This window comes from Vanessa cardui, chromosome 6, assembly GCF_905220365.1.
Source record: "Vanessa cardui chromosome 6, ilVanCard2.1, whole genome shotgun sequence".
In the NCBI taxonomy this organism is placed as follows: domain Eukaryota; kingdom Metazoa; phylum Arthropoda; class Insecta; order Lepidoptera; family Nymphalidae; genus Vanessa; species Vanessa cardui.
This window is the reverse complement of record NC_061128.1, coordinates 9,498,877-9,516,508: the sequence shown is the minus strand read 5'-3', so window position 1 is coordinate 9,516,508 and position 17,632 is coordinate 9,498,877. Positions and strand designations below refer to the sequence as shown.

At 45.6% G+C, this 17,632-nt stretch overlaps 1 protein-coding gene across 1 annotated transcript; it reads right to left on the bottom strand.

Moving 5' to 3' along the window:
* Window positions 1–2,516: 2,516 nt before the first annotated feature.
* LOC124530672 (glycogen debranching enzyme) lies at window positions 2,517–15,708 on the bottom strand. The gene is made up of 24 exons (XM_047104923.1): window positions 15,603–15,708; window positions 15,339–15,457; window positions 15,151–15,245; window positions 14,878–15,067; window positions 14,600–14,801; window positions 14,390–14,530; window positions 14,102–14,317; window positions 13,524–13,636; window positions 13,325–13,453; window positions 12,763–12,906; window positions 12,623–12,691; window positions 11,866–12,066; window positions 11,667–11,787; window positions 8,191–8,323; window positions 6,825–6,993; window positions 6,357–6,453; window positions 5,931–6,089; window positions 5,790–5,855; window positions 5,574–5,710; window positions 5,276–5,498; window positions 4,194–4,910; window positions 3,982–4,116; window positions 3,743–3,892; window positions 2,517–3,506 (listed from the first exon to the last, which is right to left on the bottom strand). Exons 1-24 carry the CDS (start codon window positions 15,672–15,674, stop codon window positions 2,517–2,519), a joined length of 4,788 nt encoding a protein of 1,595 aa, XP_046960879.1. The 5' UTR covers window positions 15,675–15,708.
* Window positions 15,709–17,632: the final 1,924 nt, after the last annotated feature.

Sequence of the window (17,632 nt, the reverse complement as noted above, 5' to 3'; positions counted from 1 at the left end):
CTTCTTAACATAGTAGGTATAAAACAAAGTCGCTTACCGCTGTCTGTCCCTATTTATGTTTAGATCTTTGAAATTACGCAACGGATTTTGATGCGGGTTTTTTAAATAGATAAGAGTGTTTCAAGGGGAAGGTTTTTTTATATAATAAATGTACAATATAATAAAAAAACGCCGACAATTTTAGGGATTTCTAATGTGATGTCGTATACAAACAAATTCTGTTGTATTGAGTTGTTACTGAGCACCAGCATTACACCCGTGCGAAGCCAGGGCGAGTCGCAAGTATAATGATAAAAACCATTATATTATTTTAATATAATATAAAGAAATCACTCTGTAAGCGGATAACAATTCAGTGAACAATGGTTCAAAGCAAAGAAAGTAACAAGTCATATCTTTTAACCGCAGGCGTTTAATTTTAATATCTTATCGCCTAAGGTTTGCTATTTTGCTATAATGGTAAATGAATTGGCATAAGCAAACTTGAACCCTGCCAGTCAATTTATAAAGTTTAAATTCACATGTATTTGTTATAAATGCTTCTAAATATTTCGAAATCCGGCATTACTATAAATGATTATCTTTGACATTTCAAGATTGAATTAAATTATCTTTTAAAAAGTATTTAAATTAGTCAATGATTTACCTAATTGTAGTTTAACGTTAGTTTCGGAAATTGTTTTATTTTTGCATCATCATTCCCTGTCTTTGTTGTCTTTGGTTACTGCATTATTTAATATTCGCTAATTTATTGGCAAATTTTGTCTAAGAAATCAGTCAACTTTTATCGAATATTTGAGAATTTAATCTAGGCATAAATTCTTAAAGTAATTCCATTCCAAATTGTCACTAAGAAATATGGGCTATTCACCCTTTACACCAGAACACAACAGCAGTAGGTATTACTGATTGCTGGTAGAATAGAAGATTTAGTGGTGGTGGTATATATAATATACTTTTTTTTTTTGGTAGTAGAAGGCGTGATTATATAATATAATCTATATAATAATATAAACTAAAAATAACATACAGATTGGAATATTTATTATAGGAGACTTCGAAAGGTTAAAACAGATATACTTTATAAATTTGTGCAATTTATTAGATCATTCCTGATATAACGGAACAATATGAGTAGGAGCATATTTATATTTTAATATTATTAATCTATAACTATAAAAAAACTTTTATTAAAAAAATATTACATAAAATTTATTCCTAAGAATTAATAGTAGCAGCATCTTAAAATTTAACTATAAACATTTGAATGATCTTTAACAAATACAGCGACATATATGCCGACAGCATATTATAAATATATGACAAAATAATTCATCTCTATTTCATAAATAAATACAAAACATCCTGTAAACTCTCAACGTGTTTTAGTCCCCTGACTAAGAACCATAAATTAAATATAATTATACTTAATTACACGACTTTATAAGAGATTTTGTCTCAAAATATCAAGCGTAATGGAGACCTTCAACTAGTCATATGGCACGAAAACGACTATAGGAACCAAATGACCCCACGATCGAACTTCAGGCGAGGCTGAGGAAATAGAAGGCAAGCAGCGACAGCGCATAGAATGCGCCGCTGAAGGCGAGCAGTGCGCGCACCGCCGCCCGCTGCGCACGCGACCCACGTCGCCGCGCACCGTTGTTGTATCGTTCCGTATTCAGAACCTTGCGGCGAAGCACCGCGCTCACACCCCGCGGCCTTTGCACCTCCTCCTTTGTTGGTGCGCCGTACGCCTCATAAGTCGCATAAGCGCCCGACACTTGCGACTCCCTCGATACGCCGTATGAACGCTCGTCAGCGGACGGCGCTGCGCTCGGTGGCCGTGACGGGGACGGCGCCTCGTCCGGTAACGCGAACTCGGGGCGCGGTGCCGACTCAGTCGCGGAAGTACGCCGACTCGTCGGTGATTCACGACGCCACCTACGCTCAGCGGCAGACAACCGCGTGCCGAGCGGCTCGACGCCCTCCGCCGGTTGACGATAATCGAGCGGAAGGTATCTTGCGGGATACTCGCCTGGGGCAGACTCGCCAGGACGAGTCTCTAGCGACGGCGCGAAAATGCGAGGTAGATCCCGCCGACCACGACGCAGCGGAGCGTAGCGAGGTGAGAGACGGGGGATCGAGGAACTCGCATCCAGCAATACGCCGGCGCGTGGCGCCTGTGTCGGCGGAGGCGCGCGCAGTGGCACGTGATGAGCGCGAGCACGCGGAGAAGCGGGCGGCATCACGCGAAGGGGCAGACCGTAGCGGAAGTAGCGGTCGCTGTACACGACCGTGGACAGCGCGCCGACGCGGGCGGCTGGCAGTAAGTTATAGACGACGCGCGAGAGACGCGAAGTGCGGGCGCGACGGCGACGTGGCAGCAGGCGACGCAGGGCGGCGGCGCGGCGTACGGGCGGGGGCGGGCGCTCGTATGGCTCGGCGTATAGTCGGCGTGGTGAAGGTGAGCGCGGCGCGTGGCGCACGCGGCGCGGGCGGCCGCGGAGGGGCCGTCAGTCGGCGGGGAGGGGACGCGTGCGACGCGCTAGCTCGAGCTCATGCAGCACCTCAAGCACGCAGCCCGAGCTCCATGCCTGCGTGCGACACGAGTCGGCGCAGAAGGCGCCACTAGCATTAGTTAATTCAGGCAAACCGCGCCAGGGCGATGAACGTATTTCGGCCACGTGGGGCGCCAGCGCTGCGTAGACGGACGCGATCGTCTTTGCATATTGTCCGTTCTCATGAGCGAATGCGAGGCGGGCTCGTAGATAGAAGCCGATCGGCCACACCCACTCGGGGCCTTGGTGATAGTTGAATCCGTGTGCAACGCTTGGATCGTCGCTGTTGTTAGAGTTGTCGTAGTCGCTCCGATATGCCCAGTCGGCCGGATCGAGAGTCTTCACACCGAGCGGACCGAGCAGAAGTCGCTCGACGCTATCGAGGGCGAGCCAGGCGTGTTTCGGGTCGAAGAGATCGGGTGCAACTGCCATTGCAACGGGATAGTTACAGCGAAGCTGGTAGTCCGCCCAGGGCCGCGTGGCGCCATGCGTATCTTTATAGATGGCGCGACGGTGAACAAGGTCGGGGCGCGCGTCGGCCGCTGAAGGCGCGGCCGGCACCCAGAAGTGTCGCTCGAAGGAACGATGGATGCGGTCAGCCCACTGCGCGAAGGTCCACGCCGTAAGGGAGCCATCGCGATGTCTGCGCGCCACGCCAGGATAGGGATAGCGCCCGGCACGCTGCTGCGTCGCCAGCCACGACGCGGCGCTGTACGCGAGCGCTACAAGCTCCACCGCGCTCCCGTCGCGGGGCGTAGCCGGTTTGCCGCGAGTGCCGGCCGCTTCGGACGACCCCATCTTGTCCATCCACGTGCCGCAGTTGGCGTCGTTACCTCCGAACGGGAAACCCGTTTCCGGATCCACGCCGATTTGCAGGTTGAAACCTTTATCGGACATGTGCGCGTCTATCTGCCGACCAGCGTTGCGCTCGCGGAAAACGAGACCCTGTGAAAGATAATAATCTCAATGAAGCTGAATAATTTAATATAACTAACTATAAATCTAAAATACTCTGTTGAATTTTATTATAAAATCAAATAACCTATCTATAATCAAAAGTCCTAATTTTTTCAACGCTACTATCACCTCGACCGAAGTTGGTACGCAAAATGTACATTGATTGACAAACTTGAACATTGATTAAACCTAAACAACGATTTAGATAAAATTTACTGGACTACCTGGAAATGAACGTCGAGAGCCTCCTGCATGACGTCGTGCAAAGGCTGGTCTGCGGCGCCGGGGGGTGCAGGATCGCTATCATCTTTGGGAAATATTCGCGATACAGGATCCGTCAGCAACGCGTATCCCTGAGGCGCTTCGGTGCAGTACTGAAATATTTTCATAAAAAAATGTATAAAAATGATAAACTATATGAAATGATGTAAATTATTGTTTAATATGCCATTAGATCGTTTACCTGTTTTATGCTCTGCAACCACCACCAAACTGCATCGCGACAATTAAAACGCGCATTTCGGCCTCCGTCGAGTAAATTCGGAATGAGTCCATGTCTGAGACACGCCGCAAAACCGAGGATGTGGTAACGAGCATCCTACAAAACGAAAATCATTAGTAGAAACTACGGTCGCGTCATGTTGTCAAAGCTGAAAGTGCGTCCTTCGGACGTACCTGAAAACGGCCAGTGAGCAGAAAATTGCCACGCAACGCGATGAAGGTGTCGCGACCCCAGCAGCGCATGTAACCGACGGCGAAGTGCGGCAGGCCGGCCGACAACGACACCGAGTGCGCGGGCCGCGGCGGAGGTAACGCCGGAGACAGCGCTGGCAGCCGCGCTGACGGCACCGAGCCCGCCAGCTGCACGCTGGTTAGAGCGAGTGCGCGCGACAGACTGCAGCCCCGTGCCGCACCGCTCATGCGAGAGAGTGCCGCGCGTTCCACGCCCGCGTGCAAGCCACGCATCACTGCCTCGAAATACGCGGGCACAAGGAAACGCGGCAGCTCGGCCACCACGCGCAGTACTTCTCGGTAGCGCGCGCCGACTGCTACTAGCCTCGGATCGCTTTCGAGGCGACGCCACTGGTACTCGAGCAGCCAGTCGCCAGCGCGCAGGTTGTCGCACAGCGGGTGGCCGAGGTCGTCGCGCGGCGCCACTTCATCGAGCAACGACAGCACGCCCTGCAGGCCGGCGTACACGAGCGGTCCATGTCCGGGCACGTCGTAGGCACCGCCACCGCATCGCTCACGCTCCTCGGGCTCGCAGCAGTACAGAAGAGCATTGAAGTCTGCGAGGTCCAGCTCGGCGAGTGCCGGCCCAAGGCCGAGTGGATCGGGTCGTCCCGCGTGCAGCGCAGCCACCGTACGCCGCAGCGAGGAGAGGGCGGTGGCCTGCAGACGAAAAAGTACCTTTCGTTACTTTATAATAATAAATATGAGACAACATCACATACATTACTCTGATGCCAATGTAAGTAGCTGAAGCACTTGTGTTATGGAAATCAGAAGTAACGACGGTACCACAAACACCCAGACCCAAGACAACATAGAAAACTAATGGTAATCTACATCGACTCGGCCGGGAATCGAACCCGGGACCTCAGAGTGGCGTACCCATGAAAACCGGTGTACACACCCCTCGACCATAGAGGTCGTCTTCGTTTCGTTAAATTCAAATCGATGCCCGTTCGGGTATATTTAAGATTCAAAGGCATTGATTTAATTTCGCGCAGTTAGGCATGGGGAAGGAATCCAACCTGCGGTGCGTGCGGGGACACCCGTACGGCGACGATAGTGCCGGGTGGTAGCGAATGGAACTCAAGCACAGTCAGCGGCCCCTCGCGGCGCTCGGAGGCGAACACGGACGACTGTGCAAGCGGGACGCCACATCGCACATGTGACTCATATTCGCTCAGTCCATTAATGTACTGCGAGTGTCGGGTGAACGCACCAGGCGGCTGGAATACGCGTCCCGTATTTCTGTAACAAACAACATAATTTGTGTCAATGAAGCTTATTTAGAGTCTCATAGTTATTTACCGGTGATTAGGTCACCTGTAATCCTTGTGTCGAAGACCGGCCTCGAGTATTATTTCGTCAAGTTGCCCTTCGAACCGTAAAGGTTTCACGTAGCGTCCACTGAACGATGCGTCCGGTGAGGTGAAGGCAGTGAAAGCCACCATAATCACCGACTGCAGTAAAATACATTTCTTAAATACTAATCATTAAACAAAACAGTATCATAAGTACATATTGAAACGTCGTCCTCACCTTCCTAGAGAGAGGTTCGTGTCTAGTCACCGCTACTACGTCGGCGTCCATTTGGTCAACGTAAACCTACAAGAAATCATAGTAAGTAAAATAAAAGTACATGCTATTATAGCACATCATCAGGTTATAAATAAAGCCGACCTCGCTGTAACCGGCGGCGGCCAACTCTACGTGCAGCGCGTTCAGTGCGCGTCGCGCAGCCAGCAGCCCCGCCCCGCCACACACCCGCCCCTCCAAACCCTCGTCCGCCTCGGTCTCCCCCCACTCCGCATACAGTCGCGTCTCATCAACAACGTGAATCTGCAAATACACCAACATGGTTAGGGTCACATAATGTTGTCTTAAATTTTCGCGATTATTACACATTTAAATAAAACTAGTTATTACGGATTTTAATCGCGTATATTATTCGTCAGCCGTGTCCACGAACGCTGTAAAGTGCTCGAAACGTCGGGATGTCCAAAATAATTAATATACGCGATTAAAATCCGTAATAACTTGTTTTATTTAAATGGTTAGGGTCATCGCCACCTGCTTCCATGCCGGCCTGCGTAAAGCGATACTCACGTGGTGGGGTACCAGCTCATCGTAGCCGCGCGTACTGCCCGTCGCACAGCAAGCCATCGCCACGAGTGCGGCCGACGGCAGCATGTCGAACACGCTCCTGTGAATTCGAAAACCGCACAGTGTTACTCGTACTACCAAAATGTCGAAAACCGCGCGTTATTTCGACTTCGAAGTCGATAACGTTAGTAATAAAAACTCGTACTGCCGATTTTAGTTCCTCTGCGTTTACGCTTGGGGCGCTGATAGGATTTGTATGAAAAGAAAACCGAAAGTAAATTACATGAAGTTAACTGTCAAACTCGTACTAAGGGTACAGGTAACTATCCCGAGCAATATCGATGTTTTTTTCAAATCAAATCAAATCAATTTTATTCAAGTAAACCTCACAATGAAGCGTTTTTGAATCGTCAATAATCAAATACTACCATAATAACTACCATAATATTGTCGGAATGGTGGCGAGCATACCTCTTCTCGAGTGGTGAGGGGTTGTCGTGCGTGAGGTCGAGGAGCACGGCGTGCGCGACGCGCGGCACTGCGAGGCGGCGAGGCGCGCGCAGGAATGCGCCCACAGCGCGCCCGCCAAAGCGGTGCACCAAGCGGCCCTGCTCGTGAGAGTCCCACGCGCTCAACGCCTCTGCAACAAGAGACGGATGCTCAGTTCTGTCACTCGGTGAACTCGTGGTAGTGGTAGTCAAAGGCATGTCGACGATATTAGTAACATTTCTCAGCATCGCTTTTCAAATATAAACACCTATATACGACGACCTCCATGGTCGAGTGGTGTGTACACCGGTTTTCATGGGTACGCCACTCTGAGGTCCCGGGTTCGATTCCCGGCCGATTCGATGTAGATTACCATTAGTTTTCTATGTTGTCTTGGGTCTGGGTGTTTGTGGTACCGTCGTTACTTCTGATTTCCATAACACAAGTGCTTTAGCTACTTACATTGGGATCAGAGTAATGTATGTGATGTTGTCTCATATTTATATTTATATTTATTTATATATATGACGGCGTTTCCGTCCTATATCAGGTTGACAAGCTGTCAACCTAGCGAAGCGTCATTGTCGTTGGAGGCGAGCAGCCATCTTAAAAAAACGAGACGGCGCCCGTTCACCACACTTATGACGAATCGCTGTGATTGCCGCCATATTGCCGTTTTGTTTAAACTATCTTAGTTGATTTTTATGTGAAAGTGCTGTGTATTCGAACTATTCCTGTGACTACAGTGATTATTAAATTGTAATTAACATTTTGGACTGGATCGTTTATTTTACCACGCCCATCTACCCGCTCTAAATAAAATGAGTTCTGGTGAAGGCCCTTCTTCTGGTGAAAGCCCTCCTGGCCTTTCATATACCTATAAATTTCTAAATATTGTCATGAAATGAGTTCTTTGTTTGGCTGAATAATAAAAATAAATTGAAAATTGGCTTCCATCCTATGTTCCCTTAGTTCAGCAACAAAAGCTTAAGTTATAATTAAATCAGTGTATCTTGGCTGAAGAGCAGAGATGGCCCAGTGGTTAGAACGCGTGCATCTTAACCGATGATTGCGGGTTCAAACCCCGGCAAGCACCGCTAATTCATGTGCTTAATTTGTCTTTATAATTCATCTCGTGCTCAGCGGTGAAGGAAAACATCGTGAGGAAACCTGCATGTGACAAATTTCATAGAAATTCTGCCACATGTGTATTCCACCAACCCGCATTGGAACAGCGTGGTGGAATATGTTCCAAACCTTCCCCTTAAAAAGGGAGAGGAGGCCTTTAGCCCAGCAGTGGGAATTTACAGGCTGTTACTTTACTTTACTTTTATCTTGGCTGTGTTACCTCTTATGAGCGACGTGATTCCGAGGCGGTTCACGAAGATGTTGTCAACGTGGTCCGAGTTCGTAAACAGCTCAGCGACTACATACAGATCCGGCTTCACGTTTCGCGCACAGTCCAGCATGTACTCTGCGACCTGGTATGTGCTTTTGATAAATACTTTTGACACATATATCATGGCACAAAAATTAACAATAAAAATAATAATATTAACATTGTTCCTTAATTTGCTTTTTTTAATTATATCAAGGTTAGTTTCTTTTTTTTTATTTGTCCTCAGTTTTGCATTTATATACTGAATATGTTAAAAGTTTTATATAATTCAATTAATTATATAATTTACTGGTGAGAGAAGGGCAGGTTCGTTTTTTGCCCTGAGAATCGGAATTGCGATTCAACGGGGAAATGCTGCAAGCATTCTTGCCACCATTCCACGCGGTCAAGATTTATACAGTAACTAGTTTTTAGGGGGGTGCTAAGAATCACCGGGCTACGGGAGGCCACCACAACCGACTGACCCTTGCGACGTACAACGGACGCACGCTACGGCTTGACTCGCATCTAGCGCAACTTGAGGTAGAACTTGGGAAAATTAGGTGGCACATATTAGGGCTATGTGAAGTCCGTAGAGAGGGAGAGGACACCGTAACCCTCGAATCAGGCCACCTAATGTACTTCCGAGAGGGTGACCAACAATCCCAAGGTGGCGTTGGGTTTCTGGTAAATAAGTCCCTAGTTGACAACGTGGTGGAAATCTCCAGTGTGTCGAACAGGGTAGCGTACCTCATTATAAAGCTCACCGAGAGGTACAGCCTCAAGGTGGTGCAAGCGTACGCACCGACCTCGACACACTCGGACGATGAAGTGGAAGAATTATTCGATGACATATCGAGGGCCCTCCACTTCACCACGAAAACCCACTACAACGTTGTCATGGGGGACTTCAACGCTAAAGTGGGAGTACAGAACTGCAGCGAATCGGTAGTAGGACCCCATGGACTTGGAAGCAGGAATCATAGGGGGCAAATGCTTGTCAACTTCCTCGAACGGGAGGGGCTCTTCTTGATGAACTCCTTCTTCAAGAAGCAGCCGCAAAGGAAGTGGACGTGGCAAAGCCCCGACACTATGACGAAAAACGAGATCGACTTCATAATGACGGACAAGAGGCATATATTCAGAGACGTCTCAGTGATTAACAGGTTCAATACCGGTAGTGATCACCGACTCCTCCGAGGCTCTCTGAATATCAATTTTAAGGCCGAGCGCGCCCGTCTGATGAAGTCCACGCTCCGACCAAAGCTGCTCCAAACCATTGCGGGATCTGAAACATTCCAGTCAATCCTGGAGAACCGATTCGCTGCCGTGGAAACCACAACGGACGTAAACCAGAACCTCGAAAATGTAGTTCGAATTCTCAGGGAAGAAGGCACGAGATATTGTGGCATGCAGCGTAAGGGCAGGAAGTCGAACCTTTCGGAAGAGACTTTGGGGCTCATGAAGAAACGACGTGAAAACCCACCTGTCACTTCGTCAGAGAAACGGCAATTAAACCAAGAGATCAGCAGGCGCGTACGACACGACCTCCGGTGCTCCAATACTCTTGCAATAAAAAGAGCTATTGAGCAGAATCGGGGGTCTAAGGTGTTCGTACAATCTCTTGGAAGGAGCCACCTGACGAAGTTGACCACAGCAAGTGGAGAAGTCGTTTCTTCTAAGCCGGCAGTACTTTCGGAAGTAGAGGACTTCTACGGCCGGTTATACGCATCGCATGCATCTCGACCTGATCCCGAAAATGAGGATCCTAGAGCTACATTAACACGCCATTTCTCCGAAGACCTGCCTGAAGTCAGTATTGGCGAAATCGAGACTGCTCTTGGACAGCTTAAAAATGGAAAAGCCCCTGGAGAGGACGGCGTTACCACAGAGCTATTAAAAGCGGGAGGTAAACCGGTACTTAGGGAACTTCAGACGCTTTTTAACTCTGTCCTCTTCGAAGGGAGAACTCCGGAGGCGTGGAGTAGGAGTGTGGTCGTCCTGTTCTTCAAAAAGGGAGACAAAACCCTGCTGAAGAACTATCGTCCCATATCCCTACTGAGCCATGTCTATAAGCTGTTTTCAAGAGTGATCACGAACCGTCTTGCGCGAAGATTCGACGAATTCCAACCCCCGGAGCAGGCCGGGTTTCGGACCGGATACGGCACCATAGACCACATCCATACAGTGCGGCAGATTATACAGAAGTCCCATGAGTATAATCGGCCCCTGTGTCTTGCATTCGTGGACTATGAGAAGGCCTTTGACTCGGTTGAAATCTGGGCTGTTCTGGAGTCCCTGCAGCGTTGCCAAGTTGATTGGCGATACATCCAAGTGATGAGATGTCTCTACGAAGCTGCCACCATGTCCGTCCGAGTACAAAATCAGCAAACAAATCCCATACCATTGCATCGAGGAGTGAGACAAGGGGACGTTATTTCCCCCAAATTGTTCACTAATGCAATGGAGGATATGTTCAAGACGCTGAACTGGAAAGGACGTGGCATTAACATCAATGGCGAATACATCTCTCACTTGAGATTCGCAGACGACATCGTCATCGTGGCAGAAACGCTGCAGGACCTACAACAAATGCTGAACGAGCTGGCTGATTCTTCTATGCGTATCGGCCTACGGATGAACTTGGATAAAACCAAGGTCATGTTCAATGAACATGTTCTACCGGAACCGACTACGATACACGGTACCGTTCTCGAAGTTGTTCAAAAATATGTCTACCTCGGGCAGACTCTGCGATTAGGTAGAAACAACCTTGAGGACGAGGTGAATAGAAGAATTCAGCTGGGTTGGGCAGCGTTTGGGAAGTTACGTCGAATCCTAACATCGTCGATCCCACAGTGCCTTAAGACGAAAGTCTTCAATCAGTGCGTCCTACCCGTCATGACATACGGAGCCGAAACGTGGACACTCACGACAAGGCTGGTCCACCAACTTAAAGTCGCTCAGCGTGCTATGGAAAGGGCTATGCTCGGCGTTTCTTTGAGGGATCGCATCAGAAATGAGGTTATCCGTCAAAGAACCAAAGTCATCGACATAGCCCACCGGATTAGTAAGCTGAAGTGGCAGTGGGCTGGTCATATTTGTCGTAGAACCGACAACCGTTGGGGAAAACGTGTTCTAGAGTGGAGACCGCGTCTCGGCAAACGTAGTGTAGGACGTCCTCAGGCACGGTGGAGTGACGATATACGCAAGGCGGCAGGCAGGAGCTGGATGCGAGTAGCCGGAGAAAGACCACAGTGGCGTGCACTGGGAGAGGCCTATGTCCAACAGTGGACAAAAATAGGCTGTTGATGATGATTGATGATGAGTTTTTGTTCACATTTGTATATATTTAAGCATTTAATGTTATTAATTCTTATGTTAATAAATGATTAATTAAATAGAACAAAATAATATAAGGTAGAGAGAGAGAGGTAAAGTCTTACGTGTAAGGGCGTCGAGTGACAATTATCGAGTCGGACACCGTCAAAAACTTCAGCTGTCAACTCAACGTACTCGCGCATCTGCCCCCAAAGGAAAGGACTATCTTCCGGCTTGTCTCCATACCTGCGAAGGATAATAGGATAGGATGAGGTAACAATAGCGTCGAACAAGAGTTAAATTTTCGAGATTCTTCATACGCACCTGAGTTTAACACTGTCTCCCCACGCAATCAGCTCACGACGAATGTAGACGCGTCCGTCGTGCTCGCGAGCTGCGAAGTCTTGGAGGGGGTCCGCATTCATCACCCAACCGTTGTGTGCCATTACCAAACGGCCAGCCTCGCCGTAGATTATTGCTTCCATATCCGCCAGTGAGCCAACCGCACTCGGGAACGTGAAATACCTGCGATACAGTACTAGTGTCACTAGCCGCTGTGCACACTTAGTTCAAAACGAAAACGAACATTATGGTTCCAGAATTAATAAATAAATTACCTATAACATTAACAAGAGAACTTAATAAAGAAAATATCAAAAGTAAACTTAAAAATCACTTATTAAATTTTAATTAATTAATTAAAATTACTTATATTCATTTTGTAAAACTTTCAATCATAAAGTAAATTTGGATTGTTTGTAACAGCCTGTACAATACACTAGGCGGGACGACCGGATCGTATTGTTTTCATCTTGCGTCATAATGATTGGATGATTAGAGTGTTTGTCGCTTCTAATTTATCTGTTTTGTATAATTTTCTTTGCCTACCCTATTTTTGTTCTCTTTCTTATTATTTTTTTTTTATTGATATTTCTTTATATAAATAAAATACGGTGACTGTGGTACACGGTAAAGTTTATAAAACTTATGCTGTACTATAATAATTTGTTGCTATTTTGTATCATGCTAAACGAATAAATAAAAAAAAAAAAAACAAATACCCACCGTTGCCCGCACTCACCTAGGTACCAAAGGATTTTTGGCGCTCACCTCCTCGATCTTTGGCCCGTCGGACTGGAGTCGGAAATATCTGTAACAGTAAATTTGTTAGACTAAGTCTTCTCCATTCACTGATGATGGCAAAGTAGCAAAGAGGCGCACCGCATGCCAGCCACGCAATTATCGAGGGCAGCGCAGAGGTGGTCGCGCATGCAGTCAGCCGCCGCCTCGTTAAGCTGCTCGAGTCTACGTCGCAACTCCTCGCACGACCTCTTCAACCGCGACTCCTCATCGTAACAGTCAGATCTGCGAGAGATCGAAGCTTATATTCAAAATCTACAACAATATACTTCGTATAATAATTGTTCTACGAGGTTTCTTACTAAAAGAATGGTGTAACTTAAATAATACATAATTTTTTATACATAATTATTTAACATACGTCTCGCATATTTTTTTCAAAATAATAATTAATTATTACGTCATTTCAAAATCTAGATATCATACAAGCTCATAAAAGTACTGAATTCTTACTGCTGAGGAAAGATAAATAAGATAAATTATCTTTCCACTTTCTTCTAGTAAAATAGGTCTGATATTTTTGATTGAACAATATCGAATGAAAATGAGCGTACACACCATCTGTTCAAACCATTCCGATATATTTTTCTCGTCAAAAGATTTATTTATTTTGCCTGTTGACAAATATAAGGGAGCGTCCAACCTGTAAACATTATAGATCTGCAACGCAAGGTCGAGGTCGACGGTTGCGGCGCAGCGGCGGCGCTGGGGGTCGGGGGTCAGTCGTAGTGCGTCACGCGCACCCTCACCAACACCCTTCACGGGCGGCACCCTGCAAGACGCAGAATGTCACACGCGCTCTGCTCAAGACGAGGCAATACGACACTACCTCCGAAACTAACTTGTTGCGTGCCATGTAGTAGAATTTCTGCACGGTGTCGTCCACGTCACATGTGAACATCTCGTGCAACCGCGCCTCCGGGATTCTCTGCGTCTGCAGTATGTGCCGAATCGCCTGCGCAAGAGGGAAAAGATTTAGATGACAGAACTAGATGTAGGTCCGCCTGACTAGCTACCGACGCTACCGTGCAGCCATTCTGTATATAAAGTAAAGTAAAGTAACAGCCTGTAAATGTCCCACTGCTGGGCTAATGGCCTCCTCTCTCATTACGGAGAGGGCTTGGAACATATTCCACCACGCTGTTCCAATGCGGGTTGGTGGAATGCAAATGTGTCAGAATTTCAATGAAACTAGACACATGCAGGTTTCCTCACGATGTTTTCCTTCACCGCCGAGCACGAGATGAATTATAAACACAAATTAAGCACTTGTATATAGTGGTGCTTGCCTGGGTTTGAACCCGAAATCATCGGTTAAGATGCACGAGTTCTAACCACTGGGCCATCTCGGCTCCATATTCTGTATATAAAGCTACTAAAATGAAAAACACAAGGCACGGATTCCATGGTGAACGCTAACCTCGATATGGTCGTGTTGCGTGACGCGTCTCGGCACGGCCGGCTCGAGTGCGCCGCGCGCGACGTCGTCGCTGAGTCTGGCGAGCACCGCGTCCAGCAGTGCTGCCGGCCGCAGGTGTGGACAGTTGTAGCAATTGTACGTCGCCTCTGGATGCTCCGCTAGCCACGGCGTCTCGTTAGCAGTGTGGTTCAGTACTACGTCGCATATCGACAACATCTGCAATAGATGTCCATTTTAGATTAGATATTAACTCAGCCGATCGGGGAAAGCTGTGCGGACTCCACTCGCCTTCCAGTCACTGCGCATCTTGGCGACGATATTTTCGATGTCAGCGAACGTCGCCTCGCGACCGGAATTCACGTCATTAAAGCGCGGGTCGACGCGGAGCTGGTTAGCGATACTGTAGCTCGAATTTGAGGCGCCCAGCTCCTGCAACACCAAGTCTTCATTCGATTATGCAGTTACAAGATATCTCACAAGATAATGCGATGATCGCACCTGTACGGGTGTGAAGTGTATCATGTTGTAGCCGGCCTCGTGCGCGACACGCAGCACGCGCAACCAGCGCGGCAACGGCCCGAGGCACTTGGACAACACAGTCTGACACATGACACCATCGAGCGGCACGTGCGAGCCGCCCGCCGATAGTGTGGGCGCTACGTGGAACCAACCTGAGCCTTGGGGGCCCACGCGCGACTCCCTAAAAACGGTACGGATACATTCAGCGATACAGTCCGATTGGTGATGAAGGATTGTGATTAAGTAAATGCACTGACGGGCTGTCATATACGAAGTAGTAGTGGAAGGATCCAGCGCGTGCAAGACGAAGCTCGCAGTAAGTATCGGTGTCAGTCTGAAGCAGACCCGAGCCGAGTGTCTCGTTTGCGTTCTCACGTTTCCACTCCAGTCCGTAGTATTGATTGCGCACGAACTCCCCCTGCTCGCCCTGTTCGCCCTTCTCTTCCGCTGCGACGATACGCAATAGCATCAAATAAATTGTTTTACCATAGCATCGTTGTCATAGTCATCATGATGATAATAATACTTACGATTGTCTGAGACTACATAATTGGTGTAGAGAAAGACCTTGCGACCGAGTAAGCTTGGTCCGGGGCAGAATTGTAAATAGCAGCCTTTTTCAAATCTGAAAATAAAAAATGAATGGTTTTTAAAGTTTGACGAGAATAAGTACAAATATATTTTCCTAAAAATATTTTTTTAATGCCATTTCAAATACCGGAAAAGAGTTGCATCCTGGTGTTCGCCGTGGTTGAGTGTGAGCGTGCGCACAACGGGCGCCTCTGCCTCGCTCTCGCGCGCCTCCTGCGCCTCGCGCCGCTCCACCGCCATCTGCCTCTGTAACACACCGGGAATAATCCGTTATAAAAATATACATAGAACGAATGTCATCAAAAACTCCTACTACAAGTTAAATTAGCAATCGAAATATATTATTTGATACAATGTAAATAGGAATTCTTAATTTAATGACTTATGTAACCTTTTCGATGACAGCCTTTTCGTGCACCTTTCGGCTGTAGTCGCTTTTCTCGCGAGTAAGCATTTTCTGCATGACGTGCGGATCTGCACGACATGAGCGCACACGCTGCAGTCGCAGTATTCGTACTGAGCTTGCCTTTATAACCGCGGGATACAAGGAAAATACGATCTCACATTCGGGATACGGTTACACACTTTTGTGATTCTCGCTGGCAACTAACCCGTCCTCAAACAAAGCGATCATCTCATGCGTACGACTATTATATCCTTTGTGTGTTTATGTGACGTTATAATTGTGCGGTTAACAGGTTGTCTTTAGAGCTATAATATTAGAAAAACTGGCCTAGCGTTTAACAAGCGTAATATTCACTCATGTTGATGTTCTTACAATATTTGTGGTGATACTATAAATATCGTATCAGCATTTTTCGACGGCGACGGTAACAAAAACGTGACATAGACAAAGATATGACGATTTTTAGTTTGTTCTATCTTATTATATATTATTATTATTCTATATATTTTTGGAATATGAGCTATCATTAAATTATTTAACTATTATTAAAAAAATATATGTATGAGTTATAAAATATTTGCATTATAATGTTACAGATTACATCTATTACAGATTAAATGTGCAAAAGTTACAAAATATATATTTTTGTATATATGTATAATAGAGATTGGAATGAGATAAGATGCTGCACATAATACTAACCGATGGTGCAGTGGATGAAAAATAGCTGGATGCCATACTACTTGGGGAGCCTCAACAACATGATCAGGTTTTGGACCATCGGTGAGTCAATAAGATTTGTAAGAGACTCTAAGATACATCCGACAATGTTGATGGATGATGAAATGATAAAAACTAATATTACATATTGTTTTTCGAAATTAATTTTGCTTCTTATTCCTATATATTTTACATGATGAAATTATGAGACTAATATTTTTTGATTATATCAATAAAAAAAATGTTGATTACAATTTCTGTTAAATTATACAAAATAATATAAAATTTAAGTTAATATTATTTATTTTAATATTAATTTATACATACAGATTTAAATATTTTAATCTCCTACAAAACATATTTAAGGGCAGAATAGACAATGACCTAGATGTTATTTTGCCAGTGCTGCCAACAATGACTGCCAAAATAAGTCGTAGCTAGTGGCTTTATTTACCCTTAGATGACTCATTTGCTGATCATCATTTAAATTATTTAAAAGAAAACAAATTAAATATAAATACAGTAACTCCATGGTAACTAATATTTTAATTTTAAAAAAAATTGTAGTATACCTTGAAGCATGATCTCTTTGCAGCTTGCTTGGATAAACAACAAAATATCATGTCTTAAGATGAAATGATTATGGCATATTTGATAAGAGAACTGAGAGTCAGTTTCATGTAATCCAGTTTTGTCATGCTAATTTATCAGATATGCTTCCATTACAGTTCAATTTCATTAGAAGGATTTTATTATCGGCATTAATGTATATATGTTAAGGATAAACATTTCCTCTTATTTTCCATTTTAAAAAGGTTTCAATTCAACAATAAAAAAAACATTATTTTAAGAAAAAAATATGTTATCTGAGGTTTATAAATAAAATGCAATTAAAATCTAAAAATATATTCAAAAAAGTTAAATAGAACTACACGTTGTTACAAGTTGTTAAGTACGACAAAAAAATATAAAATAACTCGCACAAATTAATAAAAAACAAACCACATATTCATGAAAATGATTTAAAAATAAACTACTTACACTATATATTATCGGTTTTAACTGGCCGGCATACAGCACTATTTAAAGCCTAAAACAGTACTATACCATTAGCAAGAAGTATCTAGTGCATATGTAGTCGTTATTATTATTTATTACATCGGTATTGGTAAATTTGAATTGAATTCTAATTCCCTCTCTTAACTTAATAAACAGAAAACTTTATGACAGCAGTGAACTCAAAACGTCCTCTAAAATTTATCAATGTCAAGTTTGACAGAATAGAAAACAGAATA

Coding starts and splice junctions, on each gene's coding strand:
- LOC124530672 (XM_047104923.1), bottom strand. CDS start 15,674: ATGCAGAAAATGCTTACTCGCGAGAAAAGCGACTACAGCCGAAAGGTG. Junction 15,246..15,338: donor CAGGATGCAACTCTTTTCCG/GTATTTGAAATG, acceptor TTTTATTTTCAG/ATTTGAAAAAGGCTGCTATT. Junction 3,507..3,742: donor CTCTCGACGTTCATTTCCAG/GTAGTCCAGTAA, acceptor TATCTTTCACAG/GGTCTCGTTTTCCGCGAGCG.